Source organism: Penicillium subrubescens (genome assembly GCF_028828155.1).
Source record: "Penicillium subrubescens strain IBT 31985 chromosome Unknown utg000001l_segment0_segment0, whole genome shotgun sequence".
Classification (NCBI taxonomy): Eukaryota; Fungi; Ascomycota; class Eurotiomycetes; order Eurotiales; family Aspergillaceae; genus Penicillium; species Penicillium subrubescens.
The window spans coordinates 3746885-3765406 of NW_026643151.1; the positions used below are offsets into that span (position 1 = coordinate 3746885).

At 48.9% G+C, this 18522-nt stretch overlaps 3 protein-coding genes across 3 annotated transcripts; 2 read left to right on the forward strand and 1 right to left on the reverse strand.

Moving 5' to 3' along the window:
* Positions 1 to 1164: 1164 nt before the first annotated feature.
* N7473_001288 (zinc-binding alcohol dehydrogenase family protein) lies at positions 1165 to 2631 on the forward strand (the record flags this gene model as incomplete). Its single annotated transcript, XM_057147228.1, has 4 exons — positions 1165 to 1434; positions 1509 to 1549; positions 1609 to 2048; positions 2111 to 2631. The coding sequence occupies 4 exons, from the start codon at positions 1165 to 1167 to the stop codon at positions 2629 to 2631; spliced, it is 1272 nt and encodes a 423-aa protein (XP_057015114.1).
* Positions 2632 to 3733: 1102 nt separating this feature from the next.
* On the forward strand, positions 3734 to 6458 carry luA (3-isopropylmalate dehydratase LEU1). Its single transcript, XM_057147229.1, has 3 exons — positions 3734 to 3887; positions 3945 to 4051; positions 4120 to 6458. Exons 1-3 carry the CDS (start codon positions 3788 to 3790, stop codon positions 6226 to 6228), a joined length of 2316 nt encoding a protein of 771 aa, XP_057015115.1. The 5' UTR covers positions 3734 to 3787; the 3' UTR covers positions 6229 to 6458.
* Positions 6459 to 6637: 179 nt separating this feature from the next.
* Positions 6638 to 14169, reverse strand: ags2 (alpha-1,3-glucan synthase Ags2; the record flags this gene model as incomplete). Its single annotated transcript, XM_057147230.1, has 5 exons — positions 6638 to 6686; positions 6751 to 7261; positions 7321 to 13520; positions 13581 to 13756; positions 13819 to 14169. 5 exons carry the CDS (start codon positions 14167 to 14169, stop codon positions 6638 to 6640), a joined length of 7287 nt encoding a protein of 2428 aa, XP_057015116.1.
* Positions 14170 to 18522: the final 4353 nt, after the last annotated feature.

Genomic DNA, 18522 nt, shown 5'->3' on the forward strand with positions numbered 1-18522 from the left:
CGAATTCCCCGGATGAGGTATTCGAGATAGAAGTTTCCTTCCATCTCGGATATTGTAATTCTCCTTTACTTGAGGACGCTGGTCCCAGCGGCCGAAGCCAATTGGAGGCCGTTGCAGTGATCTGTTAAGGCTATACATACATGCACGGCCCGTGAATTCTGGGTGAGAACAGACCAGCGATCTAGAGGCAGATGTGAGAGAAGATAATAAGGATCCTGGTGGAGGAACAGACCAAGTCTTATTAGAAGTCCAGAGACTGCAGTTTTCTCGTTTTGGGTCCCTTTATCCCAACCTTGTGCTAAACTGGATAACTGTATCCATCCCAGCATCGAGATCCTCACTACATACTCGCCAAGCTGGCATATAAACTAAGACCAAAGATTAGTAACGTAGATATAAATGTTAACAAATATCATCACTGAGAGTATCTAGTTCTATAATAAATTCGCAATTGTATTGAGCCCGACCGGCCTTGAAAATGTGGCCAGCCAAGTTCTAGGTTTTCGTCATCATACCCCCGGATCACATCAGTTGAGAACCCCAAGACACCTTCACCTTCAAACAACCCAAAAGCGCCTGCGCATTTCCTACCGACTACCAGCAGAATCGCTTTTACAATTCCCTTGGCTTATACAATTAATACCGTATGTGTACTCTGAGTCGAATAATTGTGGCAGGCTTGGAGCCTCCCCTGTGGTCTGTAAAACAATCAGATGTGGAATAGGCAAGGCCGAGTAAACAAGAATAGTCAAAATCGTTATTGATTAGATGTGATCTACTTTCCCCTCCCCCGGGCCGCCGATGAAAGGTATCCATCACGCCATTTAAGCCCCGCCATGAGCAATGACCAGCACCCCGATCACTGCCAGACAATCCAACTGGATAGGCTGGATAGCGCAAATTCAAGCCGAGATGCTTCCGTTGACTGCCATTTCCTACCATTTGGCATTACCAAGCCAAAGGACCCAGTGGGGGGTCCCTGACCCTACGTGCTTTTGACCAGTGCTGATATCAATCATCCCCCCGCTCTCAAACGTGATGACAATGCTTTACCCTATTTGTTTCTCGGGCGAGAGATATGTAATCAAGTCTAATAATCTCAAATAACATATAGGTAGAGTCAGATCTGGACTTTGTACTCTTTCGTGGAGGTTGATTTCCAATATGGCACTTTTGGCCCCGAGCATCATGTCAACCACTACCTGCCTCCAGCTCGATGAGCTGCAAAAGCAGTCGACAAGTTTCCATCGCTATATATTCTCCAGTCCTTCCGTAACTTCTACCACAATCAAAGAGGAGGAAAAAAGGCTAGTTTCTCAAACGGTGGAGGCAAGACAGAGCGTGCTACTGCTGAAGGGTATTCGCGAACAATACACCCTGGTGAACGATCATACTATTCCCGCAATTCTGCATCCTGGGGAGATTCTTGTGAAGGTATGCCGAATGACCGGAAATATTATTTTCTTCGACCTGCATAGAGACGTCATTTTCTCACCACTTATTGGCAGGTTCTTGCAATCGGGCTCAATCCGATTGACTGGAAAGCACCGTACGTCAACCCTCTCCATCGTTGCATACTATGCATTAACTAACGCATCTTTGGCTTAGTGCATTCAACTTTGGTATTCCTAGCTTACCCTGGATCAACGGACGCGACCTAGCAGGCCTTGTGCTGCAAGTCCCTAGCGAGAACTCACGCGTTCGTGTGGGTGATATTGTCCTAGTACCATCAACAGATTATCGAGATATCAGAAAAGCAGCATTTCAAGAATATGCAATTGCCACCGACTTCAACGCAGCACGAATTCCATCATCTACATCTATCCATGCGTCTGCTTCCCTCGGAGTAGCATTCGTGGCCTCCGTCTTGGCCCTCGGCGTCTCATTTGGACTAGACTTTTCCGTTCTTTCAAAATCCCCGGGCCCCAATCTGCCTCGAATTATCGACCAACTGGAACAAAATACTATTCCAGCCGATATACAGGATGAGTGCTTTGTATCTGAATCTGAACGCCCGAAGCGTGGTGACTGGGTTGCAATCTGGGGAGGTAAGAAATATATACAATCCACCCTGACGGTAAAGGCGTTATCGCTGATAGAACCTAAATAGCCTCAACAACAACTGGCTTAGTAACTTTGCAATTAGCCAAACTGGCCGGACTACGAGTAATTTGCGTTGCTGATGCTGCACGACATGGAGCTAAGCTTTTGGAGTCTGGTGCCGATCTCATCGTGGACCGACACGATACCAATCGCGCCGTGGAGATCATCCGCGGAATCACGGGCGGCAAACTACGATATGCGATTGATATCGTTGGAAAAGAGACAGCGACTCTACTCGAGAAAACTCTAGATCCTTCGGGTCATTCTCATTTGCTGGGGCTCACAGGGTTACCCAAAGAGCGCAATCCCGGAATCCGTTACCATACCGTGCCTATCAAGCTATTCCATACTGCACCCACAGTGGGCGAGAGCATGGTTCGCTGGCTAGAAGACCTACTCCAGTCAAATACCCTCACTCTCCCCGAGATTGTTCGCGCCGAGGGGGGACTGGAAGGGATCAATGCTGCATTGGATTTGCTTCGAAGTGGATCTGTTTCGGGGAAAAGGATTGTAGTCGGGCTTGACTAGATCTGAATCATGATGGATGATAAACTTTGGTGGGTTGGAGTATAGGGATTTTGCATGGTTTATTGGCTGGTTTTTGGTGTTTTGGCATTATTTAGACGATCTTAGATATTTGAGTCCCACGTTTGAGGCATTCACGAACATATTTATCGTTTGAAAGCGAGTATTTCAGCCTGGACAGTAGCTAAGGTATGACCTGAGAGTGACGGGTACCTATTAGTATGTATTCGGTGGAGTCAATGGGTAGGGCGAAAAAGGAACGTGACCCACGAATGATAATTTCAGTATCCAAGCCCATACGGACGATATATCTACTATCCAGGTTAAATGAAGCTCAAATTCATTGGTGGGCCGACTATATATATTCGTGGATGGGTAGTTGCTGTGAGCGGCACGTAGAAGTAAACAGAGGTCTACAGTACTAAGGGATGATGATTCTACGGTATTTCAGGTGCATATACTTCACTTCATAATCCGATGCTGATCATCCCTTGTCAATTGGAAATTGTAACCACAGAAAGTGAGACACAGCAGGCCAGGTTGCATGGAAGTCCATGCACAACACCCCGCCTCAAAGAAACGTACAGTACGGAGTATACACAGCCCGAGGCACAGTCATTCAAAGGACGGGCCCCGATCGGACCCCGGCGGCTGTGGCCAATTAGCGGCCGATTATTGCCTGAGTCACCCCCGGAGTCGGTCGGCCTACGTCATGTATATCGTGGGATATCCCTACGTTCCATGAGTCGGTGAAGGCCGAGATCTCGTACAAGTTCTTATCGATGCTAGAATTTCATTGCTGATAGCTCTCTAAAGAGTCGATTTGTATTACACTCGAGAACAACGAAGCCAACATGCTTCATCATAACTATCCCTGGATAAATCGAAGAATGGGAGACGCGCTGAGCCGCCCTCAAGCGCCACTAGCCGCCGTCGCATTTTTCCGCCGACCGATATCGGCGGCCACCTGGTTCGCCACACTAACCAATCAGAACCCAAACATTCAGCGCTGACCTACCGAAGTCGGCGTTGCCCCTCGAGAAGCTCCCCAGCGACATCGCGCGCGGTGCAAAATATAAGTCCTGGCTTCTGCTACCCCATACCTCCCCAACAAGGACTGCACGAGCTTTGGTAATTGCATACCTCACATACATACAATATGCCATCCGCAGAGACGAAACCGAGGACCTTGTACGACAAGGTCTTCGATGACCACATTGTCAACCAGCAAGACGATGGCACTTGCTTGCTGTATATCGGTATGCCGACCGAGCTTCCCGCCAATTGACCTCAAATCATCTAACACCCATATACAGACCGGCATCTTGTCCACGAGGTGACCTCGCCTCAGGCTTTCGAGGGCTTGAAGAACGCTAGCCGCAAGGTCCGCCGGCCGGACTGCACTCTTGTGACCGTCGACCACGTAAGTCTTGAAGGCGCACAGCTCAGATTGGTAGATGAACGCTCTCTAATACCTACTTTGTTGAATAGAACATCCCCACCAGCTCCAGGAAAAACTTCAAGAACGCCTCCGATTTCATTAAGGAGAGCGACTCCCGCCTCCAATGCACAACCCTCGAGGAGAACGTCAAGGACTTTGGTCTGACCTACTTCGGTATGGGCGATAAGCGTCAGGGTATCGTCCACGTTATCGGCCCCGAGCAAGGCTTCACTCTGCCCGGAACAACCGTTGTTTGCGGTGACAGCCACACCTCCACCCACGGTGCCTTTGGCTCCCTGGCTTTCGGTATTGGAACCAGTGAAGTCGAGCACGTCCTGGCGACCCAGACCCTCCTCACTCGCCGAAGCAAGAACATGCGTGTTCAGGTCGATGGCCAGCTCGCTCCCGGTGTGACCTCCAAGGACGTTGTCCTCCACATTATTGGTGTCATTGGTACCGCTGGTGGTACTGGTGCTGTCATTGAGTTCTGCGGATCTGTCATCCGTGGTCTCAGCATGGAAGCCCGCATGTCCATGTGTAACATGTCCATTGAGGGTGGTGCCCGCGCCGGTATGATTGCTCCGGATGAGATTACCTTCGAGTACCTCAAGGGCCGTCCCCTTGCTCCCAAGTACGGCAGCGCCGAGTGGAACAAGGCCGTCAACTACTGGTCCTCTCTGAAGTCGGACGCCGACGCCAAGTACGACATTGATGTCTTCCTTGATGGTAAGGACATCATTCCCACTATCTCCTGGGGTACCTCTCCTCAGGATGTCGTCCCCATCACTGGTGTCGTCCCTAGCCCCGATGACTTCGAGGACGAGAACCGCAAGGCCTCTTGCAAGCGCGCTCTCCAGTACATGGGCCTCGTTGCCGGTACCCCCATGAAGGATATCGTTGTGGACAAGGTCTTCATTGGATCTTGCACCAACTCTCGTATCGAGGATCTGCGTGCGGCGGCCAAGGTCGTCAACGGCAAGAAGATCGCCGAGAACATCAAGCGCGCTATGATTGTTCCCGGATCAGGCTTGGTCAAGGAACAAGCTGAGGCTGAGGGCCTCGACAAGATCTTCACCGATGCCGGATTCGAGTGGCGTGAGGCTGGTTGCTCCATGTGTCTTGGCATGAACCCAGACATTCTGTCCCCCAAGGAGCGCTGCGCCAGTACCTCCAACCGTAACTTCGAGGGTCGCCAGGGTGCACAGGGTCGTACCCACCTGATGTCTCCTGCCATGGCCGCCGCCGCTGCCATCGTTGGCAAGCTCGCTGATATTCGGGAACATGTTGTTTCCAGCCCCGTCCTCGCCAAGGTTCAGCCCCAGTTCGACACTCAGCCCGAGGCTGAGTCCCCAGCGACTGAGGATGAGCTGGACCGTGTTCTGGACTTGCCCGCTGATAACGAGCCCCACACGAACACCTCTGCCGCCGGCACCAGTGCTGGTCTCCCCAAGTTCACCGTCCTCAAGGGCACCGCCGCTCCCCTGGACCGTGCGAACGTCGACACCGATGCCATTATCCCCAAGCAGTTCCTGAAGACCATAAAGCGTACTGGCCTCGGCTCTGCTGCTTTCTACGAGCTCCGCTACAACCCCGACGGCCAGGAGAACCCCGACTTCATCTTGAACCAGGGCATCTACCGGAACTCCAAGATCCTGGTTGTGACTGGTCCCAACTTCGGCTGTGGTAGCTCCCGCGAGCACGCCCCCTGGGCTCTGCTCGACTTTGGCATCAAGTGCATCATCGCGCCGTCCTTTGCTGACATCTTCTTCAACAACACATTCAAGAACGGCATGCTCCCCGTCGTTGTTTCCGATGAGGCTGCTCTGAAGAAGATTGCCGACGAGGCCCGCGCTGGTCGCGAGCTCGAGGTTGACCTTGTCAACCAGGAGATCAAGGATGCCGAAGGCAACAAGATCGTCGCCTTCGACGTTGATGGCTTCCGCAAGCACTGCCTTGTCAACGGCCTGGACGACATTGGTCTGACTCTCCAGATGGAGTCTAAGATCCGCACCTTCGAGGCTAAGCGCAGCCTGCAGACCCCCTGGTTGGATGGCAGCGGCTATCTCCGCCGTGGCAACCGCGGTGCTACCAAGATCGAGGCCGCTCCTGTGCCCACGACCAACCGTGGTGACGTCAAGGGCGAGCCTCTTGAGTGGTAAAAGTTGATTGCGTATTGCCTGGTTTGGCGCTGTGGAGGATCGCATTGGATATGGTAATTGGTGCGAAAACAGTCCCATCTTTGTTCTTTCCTTGGTTTCAAAAAAGAATATCCCCTCATGTTATTTAACTTTTTGCTCTGCATCTCTCGGGGCTTGGTTATTTTCGGATTATTGGCTTGCTTTGGTAGCCTACGAATTTCAATGAGAATGAATTATGAATCTCAAAAAAAGGGTTCCTTTCAAGCTCGTGTAGAAAAATCTTAGGTTGCAACAAATAACCTCTATCATTAGATATTAACCCAACATAGCCCGGACGTTAGCCCTAACATTGAAATAAGAACTCGCAAAAAGAACACCAGCAAGAATCCGAAATCCTTTTTTTCAACTACACGACCGTCCTCCTCTGCAACTAGGGTTTCGAAAGCTGCTCACGGCGGAAGAAGAGAAGGAAGCCGCCACTAATGTTAGCCGTTAGCGACCAGAGCATGAAAAGAGGTAAAACTGAGAAGGTGGGCAACTTACCAAATCATCAATTGGAAGACCAAGGCAATCCAGAACCACGCGTTCGCCAATGCACCTGCTCCAGCCGTGATATCAGGAGATATAGGCCCAGGCCCAATCCTATTCGGTGCAAAAGCTCTGGCACAAATAGTCGCAATCGAGCCAATAACCTGCGACACAAGAAGCGTGAAACAGATATGCATACGTGTAAGAGTTTGCAAGAGGATCATGCCAAACCCGAGGCCCTGCAAGGCATCCATCACACCAAGCCATAACCAGAGACTTCGCGAGACCAACGCTCCGGAGACATAATTCCCTGCCCATGGGAGGAAAAGGCCTGAACCTGATGTTCCCCACCATATTTGTGCCCATCGGGGTGCTCCAAGACCGCAGGCTACGATGGGTAGGATCCAACTGTGTGATTTGGATACCCAGGCGAGTAGCAGCAGGGTTGCTATCCAGACGAATCCGAAGAATGCGACGCAAAGGCAAAGGATTTGCCATGGCTTGGCATGATTGGAGATCCAGAGGACTATAGATGAAGCAAGTTAGCGAAGTGGATTTGTCTCGAGGCGTGATATAAATTCTTACAATTCCAGTTACGACCGTAGGGAGCACTCAAGAAGAAATTCTGGAGAATGACCACCACCCAATTCCACAGCAAAATCTTGCGTCGGAAGACTGATTTGTAGAATGACGGGACTTTGCCGGGTGTCTGGCGGTAGTAGTTGGGCAAACCAAAGTAAACCAGGAGACCAATTCCCCACAGGAAAGCAGTGATGGGTGTACAGATGGCTGTCATTCTCCACGTGTTCGTGATATTACCCTGTGCATCCATGATTCCAGCATTGGAAGCTTTTGTCAATGTGGAGCCCCAGTACCAGAGAGCTATCACATACGCCTGCTGTGTGCCCTGAATCAGACAGGCACGGAACACCCATTGCTTAACCGGAGCGCCACTTTCATCACCGAAATTGAGTGCAAAGAAGATTGATCCGCTTGATGAAGCTGCAGCGTAGACTCCACTGCCGATATTTTGAATCCAGCCCCTGGTGAAGGAGTTAGACTCAAAGTGAGCAAGGCCAATGATCAGGAACGCAGTCCCGTATAGGAACCACGGGACTGTTAGAACCAGAATAGACTTGCAGAATCGGAAGAATAGCCACCACAGGATGGACGTGACCAAATACACTGTTGCAATTCCATATAACTTTGCCTCGCTTTGACCAACTTCACCTGTCAGCAGGGTGATCTGATAGGAATTGGCAGCAATGATCTGACCGAGACCGAGGAACAAGGAGTAAACGGGCCAGTCGCCGATACGCATCTGCATCCACTTCTTCAAACCAGTAGGTGGCACATAGTCATCTCCAAGGAGGAATTCATCGTTTGCCTTCCGCTCCTGCCCACCACTTTCGTGAGACGTTGTATCGTCATTGGTGATAGAGGCTGGAGGAGAGCCGCTACCACCTGCTTTGCCAGTTTGCATTGAAGGGGCTGGAGATTGATTGCGGCCGAGACGCGCATCTCGGAATCGATCAAACCACTTCTTCTCGCTTTTTTCAAGATATTGCTCAATACAGAGCAGAGAGTCCGAATTTGCGCCGTTCAGATCATTCAGCTTCTTTTCGAAGGCCCTGTAGTACTCTCCACTGCTGTCAGTGAAGAAAGGGTCAACCTTTTGAAGCTTATAATCTTTCTTGTCCCCAACAACAGAATCTACAGATAAGACTGAAGCATTGCTGAGCCGGTTCCCAGCATCTGCCCAAGGTCTTGATGGCGGAAGCAGTGTGTCTTCTATTCCAACTGTACTAGGCGCTGTTGAGCTCGAAGGACTGCCGATGGATTGACCAAGAACAGAAGCCTGGCTTGAATGCCGAGTTGATAGAAGCTCCTTGGTAAGAGGGATTCCCGGAGACGGAAGACCTTGAGAGGAATTTTCCAGTCGGCGTCCTCTTTCCGTGGAATCTCCTGTCATTGGATATTCTTCATCACCATAGCAAGTGGCCATCATCTCATCATCACTTTCATCCTCGGTATCTGGTGATCCTCCGTTCTGCAATTCCTCTGCCTCCATCAGACTTGCTTTCCCAAGGTCTCTTCGTCCACGACTTTCAAAAGGTGCCGAGGCTGGTCTTGGACCGACACTCATGCCAAACGAAAGATGCCGACTGAGGCCTGACTTGGGTCTTCCGTCGGCAGGACTTGGATCACGGCTATAGACGACAGAGCTTCGCTGTAAAGAAGCCATCGTACCCGGGCGGCTGGATGACCGTGTTGGCGGAGTCAATGTACCACTTGAGGCACCAGACCTACCCGATACAGCAGCCTGAGGTGTCATCATCCCGTAGATAGTATTGTATCCAGAAGGAGCAGCAGTTGAATGCGCCTGAGTTTTTGCTCGCTCCTTGTTGTGAACACGAATCGCAGTGGACTGGAGGATTTCCAAATCTTCAATCCATTGACCAACAGGGAAGCGTTGTTTAGCTGACCTGGCACGCATCATGGCTCTGGTATCGGGTTCGGAATTCAAGGCGCTGTCGATAGCAAGCTTGAACTGCTTCAAAAGGTGTGAAGTCGTCGTCGACTCAACTGTATACCACCAACCGGGCATCTGTCCTAGTCCACCCACCCGAGCACCGATACCAAGAGCACCTTTGCGTCCGAATTCAACGGCCACCAATCCAAATGGTTCGTCGCGAGAGGGAATCAATGCAAACTCTGCACCGGAAAAGATGAAAGGAGGCATTACCGTGAATTGCGGACTTGAAAACACGCGACCTGGGTAAAGCTTCATCATCCGATCTAGCTTCAGCGCGGCAAACTTGCCATATAGATCGATGACGGGTCCCACACAGATGAGCTGAACATTAGGTCGAGACTCCAGCACACCAGGCATCACATCTGCAATCAGATCAATGCCCTTTTGCATAGACCATCTGCCAACGAATACCATGAGATCAGCATTGGGAATCTGTTCAAGACCAGCCCATTCTTGTGCTTGGCGCTTGAATTCAGCCCGCCGAACTTCGTACTCGCTGTCAACACTGATCTCACTCTCTTTGGGTAACTCTTTATTCCACTCTCCAGTGTCTGAGGGGTCTGGGTTTGGCAAATTTCCAACTTTTCTCAGGCCCCAGAAGATAGGGTAGCGTGCGTAGGATCTCTTGCCATATTTCTTGGACACCCCGACTGCGCCAAAACCTTGCTGATGAAGACGCAAGTAGCTCGCACCCGCGTGAAGCAAATTAAAGACCTCACCAAACTGAACGTAGCGAGCGACAACTTCTATATCAAGATTAAAGACGGAGCAGACCTCGATCTTTTCTTTTTGTGTGCGCATCGGCCATAGGCCCTGAAATTCTGCGTTATGAAGAGAAAGGCAGATCGGGATCGTCTCGGGTAATTGATACAGAGTTGCAATTGCGCCGTGATAGTCGTTGACGTGGTATAAATCCACTGGGAACCGCTTGAGTGCCTGGGCAATGCACTGGTTCCAAGCCGAATAATAGATCGCGCTGTCGAGATCATCCATTCGAGCTGGATATGGCTCCTTGGCGGATTGTTGACGGAACACTGGCGCATCGAGAAGCACATAGGTAATATTCCTGAGAACATGATACTGAATCTTGACTTCGTAGGAGTTTCCAAGGATCATAACAAACATCGATCCCGCGGGCTTGTCCACTGGGTATTCTATTCCACCGACGCATGGAATGACCCAGATGAGATCTAGGTGGCCAAGTTGCTTGCTCATGAGCTGAGCCATGACGCCCAAGCCACCAATTTTGATCGTAATCCCCCAGTCGTCAATATCGTACTCCATGGTCGCGACAAGGACCTTGCGTTTGTGGGAGGTGCGATTGCCAAAGGCAGAGGTACTTTGGAGAAACCTCGACTTGTTTGCTACTCGGGCAATCAGACTTCGAGGCTCTCCGTCTCCGAAACTGTCCGCTTTGAACCTCTTGAGAAATTCGAGAGAGATGAGAGTCTTCTTCTCGCTCACGCCAACCTGGTTGAATTTGATTCGGTAGAATGTTTTCTTGAAAATGTAGGCACAAGTTGTAGCCGTAATCACTGGGAGAATCCACAATAAGAAGTAGAGTGCCATCTGCACATATTTCGAGCCCGCTGGAATCAATTTAAATCGCAAAGTGGCGTCATCAACGTGAATTCTCCAGGCCAAGTGCGGGTCCGGTGGATGTTCGGTAATGTTTATAGTCCTCGCGCTGCGAGAAGACGGTGGTAGTCGATCGAGAACAGAGTCGCCATCGGCATCTCCAAAGATGTAGCTCTGATCAGGTTTGCCGTCAGGGTTGATGCCCCAAACATTGAGTTGACCTTGAGCTGGCCACTCTGCCATGAATCGGAACTTCCAAAGCCCATCAATATCTTGTTTCACTATATTTGCAAGGCCAGCATCGTATCCGTATTCGTTGAAAGGCCCATTGAAGAAAATATGAGGCCATCGACGAGGGACATGGGACTTCCAATCGGGACCATCGCCCTCTTGGAAATAGTCACTACTTCCAGTGAGGCGGCTCCAGTACTCGACACGGACGTGCTTTCCTTTCCATTCCTGTTTCTTCGTCCCCGACCAAGGTAGCTCTTCGATGGAGTGGTTTCCTCCATGATATGGTAGCCACTCGCTGAATGAACTGCCCCAATTGGTCGAGTAGCGATACATGTCTGCACCAGCTGCATGTTGCTGAACATAGAGAGTACCGTCTTTTCGCTCGTGAAGAAGGCTCGTAGAGTAATTGGCAGAAGTGAAGATCATCGGGTTGTCATGTTGGCCGATCCGAATCAAAAAGTGGTCAACAGCATTTGTGGTACGCCCATCAATGCTTGTCGCGTTATGGACTGTGAGCCGATGGATTCCATTTTCAACACCCGTTAGAGTGGCTGTCCACGCCCAAGTTGCTGGAATTTGGCCAGAGTAGGACAAGTCGTCATCCACAATAGCTCCGCAATCGACCGTTCCCAGGTCGAGGGACGGAATGGATCCAGTTTCAGTTGATGACTCGAGTGACATTGCTTGTGACACACTTGTACAGTTCATCTCCGTTGAGAAGTACAAGCCAATATCAAGGCTCTCACTCTCTCCGGGTACAACCTTGGAAAGCACAGGTACGTCATGCCCAGGAGTAAACTTTGTGATCATCGGACGAGGAGGTATGAACTTATCTTTCGGAACGTAGGCCCTAAACTCATAGGGTCGAAGTGTTACGCTATCAAGACAGCCATTGGACTCCTGTGATCCATTGAGATGCATTCTAACAGCACTGTCTCTAAGAGTCAGTTCGTCGTGTGGGTAGAATAGATTCTTGACAGTGGTGTTGGTGTTAAACGGAGCAACGAGGGCTGCACGTGGGTTGGAGCAGTCAAAGTCGTAAGTCACAGTCTTGTTGTCGTTCTGATAAACAAACCAGATGGTCTGATTCCCTGACGCCCCAAGATCCTGTCCTTGGTAGTAAGGGCTACGTAGGACAGACCACATTCCTGTCTCCGTCGGCAACCCGTTCGAGCCGGGTAAGTAGATATTGCGAGTCTGGTTCGACAGCAATTGTATCCACCAGCCATCATTGAGTGCAGGAAAGTCCTCTCTCAATTGATACATGTGCTTGATGATATTTCGCATGAAGTGAGAAGGATCGCGGTGATCATATGTGGCAGTCTCATCGTGACACCCTAATCGCCCAGATTTGATCGGCCAGTTGAAATATTGTTCTGAAATCAGCTCAAAGCAACCATGAGTCTTCCATGCCGTCGCAGGAGACATTGCCTGGCGGCCGTAGATATAGTTTGAAGCTGTCGCATCGAGAATGTAAAATGCCTGCTCCTCGCCCCACAACAGTAATGGTATCCCAGGCATGTGCAGTGTTGTTATAAAAAGACCAAGAAGGTGTCTCTCGATGCCCATCTCGACAGTCGGCCAGCGGAAGACATCTTGATTTGTCACTCCATACATATGACGCGGATCGAACTTTCCAGTATTTGCGTTGATGAGATCATTGGTAAGAACCATCTCATACCACGCTTCAGTCCAGTTGACTGGAATATCATACCCGGCTGCCAGGTTTCCATCCATGCCCAAAAATCGAGTGAGAGATCGGTAAATCGAATAATGAAAAGCAGCACCATCTATAGCTTGCTGATTCTCATCTCGAATAAAGACGTCTGCTGACGAGTTCGTCAATTGAAACGCTTCGTCTAGCGTCTGGGGAAGCATATCAGGCTGACGTCCACGGCCCAGAAAGACTGAGCCTAGGTTATTTCCGACGGTAATCTCCCCAGGCAAGAAAAAGTTGGTCTTGCCAACTCGTCGAGCACATTCTCTATAGGCACCTGAAATATCACCTAGAGCATCGACTGTGGCCTGTGTAGCTTTGTCGTATCGAAAACCATCAATGTCAAGGGAGGAGATAATGATGCAAGAATGGCGAATAAGACGTTCTCTGACACTAGGTACCCATTCCCGAAGACGGTCTTGAACAGAGGCAAACTTTGCTAGTTCACGTTGCCAGTCAGGGTAAACACCGAAAGCTTCGATATCGCCATACTGGTCGAAATCACTGTTATAGCATCCCTTTAACTCTTCTTGAACGTACCCTTCCACGGGAAAACCGGTCTCATTCCAGAAGCGAGGGTATTCACATGTTTGGTTGTAGGAGTTGTCGAAATGAAAATCAAGATAGCGGCGGTCTGACTTCCATTGCGCTTTGTGTTCGCTTGGTGAAAACGGCGTTGTTGTATTCAGATAGCCTTCAAACCCAATCAAGTCCCCCATACTAGAGTAAAAGTTTAATATGCTATCTTCATCCAACGACTAGAGTCTAGGGTGTACTTACGTGGCAACGGTGTTGTCAAAAATGACGTACATGCCTCGATTGTGAATCTCAGTGACAGCATCTCTCCAGGTCTGAATTGTGCCGAAGTGTTGGTCGAGCAGGGTAGTATCAAGGGCCGAGTATCCATCGGAACCCCAGGGTTGATTCATCAAGACTAATCCAGCCAAGTAAATTGCCTAAAAGAGGTCACGCGTTAGCGAACTAACAGTCATGGAGCATATTTCTAGTTGAGGCAGACCTTGATTCCCATGCCTTGTAAATAATCCAAGGTGTCCACCAAACCAACAACGTCACCGCCGTGACGCATCTGATTGGAGTTCAAGTCATGCTCAAAGAGTGTATCATTGCTGTTATCGTTCGTTGGATCCCCATTTACAAAACGGTCAAGAAACAAAGTGTATATGGGAAAACGCCAGTTCTCGGGCGAAGGGAAATATGTATGGTTGGGCCATTCACCCCAATATTCAGCCGGATTGCTTGCTTCTTTGTTCTCATTGAGATTGAAATCAGTAAGAGACTCATCGTACGGCCAACATATTGCTGTCACTGCAAGTTGGACGAGGACTGCACCTCCCCACTTCCAATGCATGGTATTCCGTCGCGTGAAATATTCTCTGAAATTGTCAAGGCTTAGAACATGTGGGTTGCGAGGAATGACAATTGCTATAGATGGAGGAACGAGATGGCCAATATTCACATGAAATTTTCACAGTTAGGTTGTTAGCCTCTCAAACTTTTGACATGCCTACAAGCTCTGTTAGAACTATAGGGTGCAAGTGATAATGAGGAGATAGCAAGATAATCGCAACGACCCACGACGGAAAGCCAGGAGTTATATCGAAGCTCTAAAGCGATCTTTCAGAGACGGGGGCTTGGAGTCGAGCAAACCAGTGACCCAGAATGAGCATATACGAGGGCGATGGTGGACCTTCAGCCAGGCCTTCTCCAATTGAAGTGCTCGACAGTCAGTTAGGCTCACTAAGGCAGACAGTAAGAAACCAAAACAATGAATGCCGCGGAAAGTGAGCACAGAAATAAGAAAGTTGTCAAAAATCGATCGACGATGAGAAACAAAATGGAGATGAGATAATCCAAAGTCTTGATTGTCTCCCAAATGTATGAGGGCTGAATATTCCAAGCCCCTTTGAAAGTAAAGTTGACATGGGGCAAAAGGCGACTGGCTCCAGAATGCACGGTGCGCGTCGAAAGAACTGTTTGTAGACATCAGAGAGCTCGATACACATCAGGGGCCTTCCGGGGGCCGAAGGATGGTCGTGGTTGGATGATGCTATTTTGAGGAACTATGCACTTAGATACAGAGTTCGGTGCTGTCCCACGATGAGACACAATTCTCTCAAGGCTCCCAGCAATATCCATAGCCATTTGCATTACCAACAGCCTTGGTTGAAACCCAGTGTCTCGATAATGGGAATTGGGAATAGCATGCAGTGCATGTCTCACCGGGAACTGTAATACCTCACTATGGCAGGTTGAACGATGAGGTGATCTCGATAGGCAGAGCAGATAAGTGCATTGCATGCAGCTGAGATTTAAGATCGGTCGAGTTTCAACACTGACGGTCAGGAAACAAGGAATATCTTGCTAATCGAGTATGCAGACACTTTTCAATCACCGTATCGTGGATTGAGCAATTTAATGCCATGGTCTGTGACTCTAGCGCTTCTGGCTACAGTTGAAGGGCATATTCTGAGAGCCTAAACTGTGTACGTCTCTATACTCAAATCTTTCAGTATAATCCAGGGCAAGGATAATCCTGCGGACAGAGTGTAAAGGGCTTCTGCTTGACAAAACTGCGGAATAGGATCTAGATTGCCATTCCAACCGCTGTAGCATCAGCGCTCAAGGTGATGTGGAGTACAATGAGTAGGATATTCGTCTATCTGTTGTGTGCTCGATGACTCATACCGCATAGAATTCCTAGATCGGAGCTTTGATAATTGCTTCGGAATTCATATTTACGTAGTTGAGATTGTTCACGATAACGGGTAACCCAGAGCTTCAACTGCTATCTGCCTAATTTATCGGTGAGGGACTGTTGTCTGTCCTCGAGTCACTTGAAAAGTAAACTAGGAAGAACCAAGTTGGCGTGAAAGCTTCTTTCCGTTGAGCACCTACAAAAGATTTCCACCAGTGTGTTTTGGTATCCTAATCATCGTAGAATGCCGGAATTAACATGTCTTTTGCTTGAGGATTGAGTTCATCATGCGCCATGTTGGCTGATCCGAGATTTGCCCCTTGTGTACCTGCTCAGACGGCGAGGGATAAAATTGATCAATTATTAATCCTAACACTGGACAGGCTTTACTCCGAAGGGCAACAATATACCAATCTGCGTGTCAATAACCGGTTGAAAAAGATACCAACGGCCTATTGAGTTTTAAACATGCTGAACAGATCTCGATTTTCCCGACTTCGTTGCACTCCGTAACCCAAGAGCCCTATGCAATGAAGACTGTTAGCAGAGCCGTTAGCTGGATAGAGGTACATTCCTGCTGTGCTTGTGTACTGAAGGCTACATAATACAACACTATATGCGGCGCCACAAGTACAAAGGCAAGGTATGCGCCCGCGTATTTGACAAGGGACAAATGTACAAGATCGCTGACAGCCTAGTACAGATGATGAATTTGATTGGGATACTTCTTCAAATTTATCTTGGAATTTTGCAAAATATCCTTTCTACTTGACTTGATTCAATCGAGATTGGGAAGAGCACGTGATAGAATGCTTTTCATCTGTTGCCGGATTCCCAATTGGACAAATTCTCCAAAAATCTCCAAAGCAGAGGAATTTCTCCTGTTTAACGACTGGTCCGAATTCAAAGCTTGTCCTACAGGAGATCCGCTTTGTGGCACGCAATCACCCATTGGGAGATCTTCGGAAACGGTGAATTTTGCTTTCATAGCCCTCCAATCCAATAAGACTAAAGAATATAACTCCAGTTAATCCCGAGAGATGAGCCTCGTTCTGTTTTATTTGTAGGCTCCAAGTCACCTAATCTATGTCCAAAACCATTGAACCGAAGAACCCATTTTTCGCAGCCTTGAAGAGCAACAGCCATGTTTGACCATTCTCTTTAGCATTGTGGAGGTCATGCATGCATGCTTGACGCTCTGGAACTGTGCGGTTTGTACCCTCGCTACATAGGGCCTGAGCGCGATCAGATCTTCTTCATCTACGCGATAGGACAGTGCCTGCCCTACCCCGAGAGAACGTCAAAGGCCTTAGCTCGAGGTTTACTGACCTATGCTGTGTTCTGTGTGACCGGGGCCTGCTCGTATACCCGGATCGCCCGTGTCCGTTTTGCCCGAATCACATATCTGGTATGTTAAGGTTCCATTTATTCAGGCTTCCAAGTGTTGCCGGTGAGATCAACTTCGTCCGAGACCTAATGTCACATTATGTCACATTATGTCCGGATTTCGGGGATTTTGGCTTACATGTACGACGCGTTCTCCAGGGGTTACTTAGACACTCGGGAGGAATGGAGCTTCGTGGCGTGATTATCAACGAGTGAGAGTGGAAGAAATTATTGATCTTTCTCAAAAATGACCTAGATGAACTTGCTCATTCCATGAATCGAACCTCCAACCTTCCCCTCCCCTATATACTTCGCGCTTGTTACTGGATCGTCATGCCCGGACACCGAAGAACATCGCCAGTACCACCCCACACCTAATATGCACCTTTACACCCTCCTAACACCAGTAAAGAGCCTCTTTGGGAGTCAAAATAAAAAGCAGTCTGGATATATCAAGTGCATTTTACTACCGGAAAATATTTGTGTACAAAAAATCTCCAAAAAGATGAACTCCCCCCGCCTAGGGGTGTGCCCGGCCGTCCGTGGAGCTCGAAGCGTCGACACTGGCCCTGTACTTTCTTCTTTTATTTGCCCATTCCTCCAGGGCACACAAATGGTTTACCAATTTATGGTGGATACCAACTAGGCCATCGGAGGGGGAGTTGATTGTTTGGCCTGGAAATCGGTGATAATCGTTGTAAGTCAATTTCAACCCTGATCACACATACCAAAAACTAGTAGAAGTAGAGTAGAGTTCCCAACTCCCCGATTGGAGCGGATATAGGTGACCCAGATGATGAAGGCATGTCCTACCTGTTCGTGGGCAACCTTTGCTGGTGTTTTGCTTACCCCCAGAGACCGGATGGAGGAGGAGAGTTGACTTTCAAGAAGAGTAGCTTGCAAATACAGTAGTTTTCGAAATCAGTTATACCGCCATACACTTGGAACTTCATTCCCAGAAACTAAATCCGCTTTAGGTGAGCTCTGATTGGAAGAAGTATTTTTGGTTCCATTTCAGACCGCTTTCTATAAATGTTGCTGTACTTTACAATACAATCACCAGACCGCGAGAGATGTATTTTACACGAACAACCATACACACCCGTCCTTACGGCCCCTCGTTCCTCGTCACTGACCACTTCCCTAGACTTCACAGTAACAAGTCTTCCCGGTCTAGCCCACTTTTACTTCAAGGTATTATGGCTCCCAGACGCTCTCCAGACAACACAAGTAAGCTACTTGTCTATCCTTCGCACACCTACCGCTTTCGCCGAAAGCGGATAAGTGAAAGCGGTGGGTGCGCGAAGGCACGAATACTACTACCCTTTAGGTCAAAACATACTTAACAAGATAAGGGCCTAGGCTGATAAATGGATGTACAGTATGCCACGTCACTGTACTATTCAACCTCGGGACAATGATTTAGTTGCAGTGCTAACTATATATTGATTATAGTGTGATTTAATCTAAGATCATTCCGTGAGGACGATGATGTTCGTAAGAGTTAGATCTAAAACAGTAAACTTAGGACAAAATTACCAACCCTCGGTTTTTAGATACTCGGATCCTTGGCCCAGACTAATTATCAGAACTTAATCAACCTTTCGCTAGACCTAGATC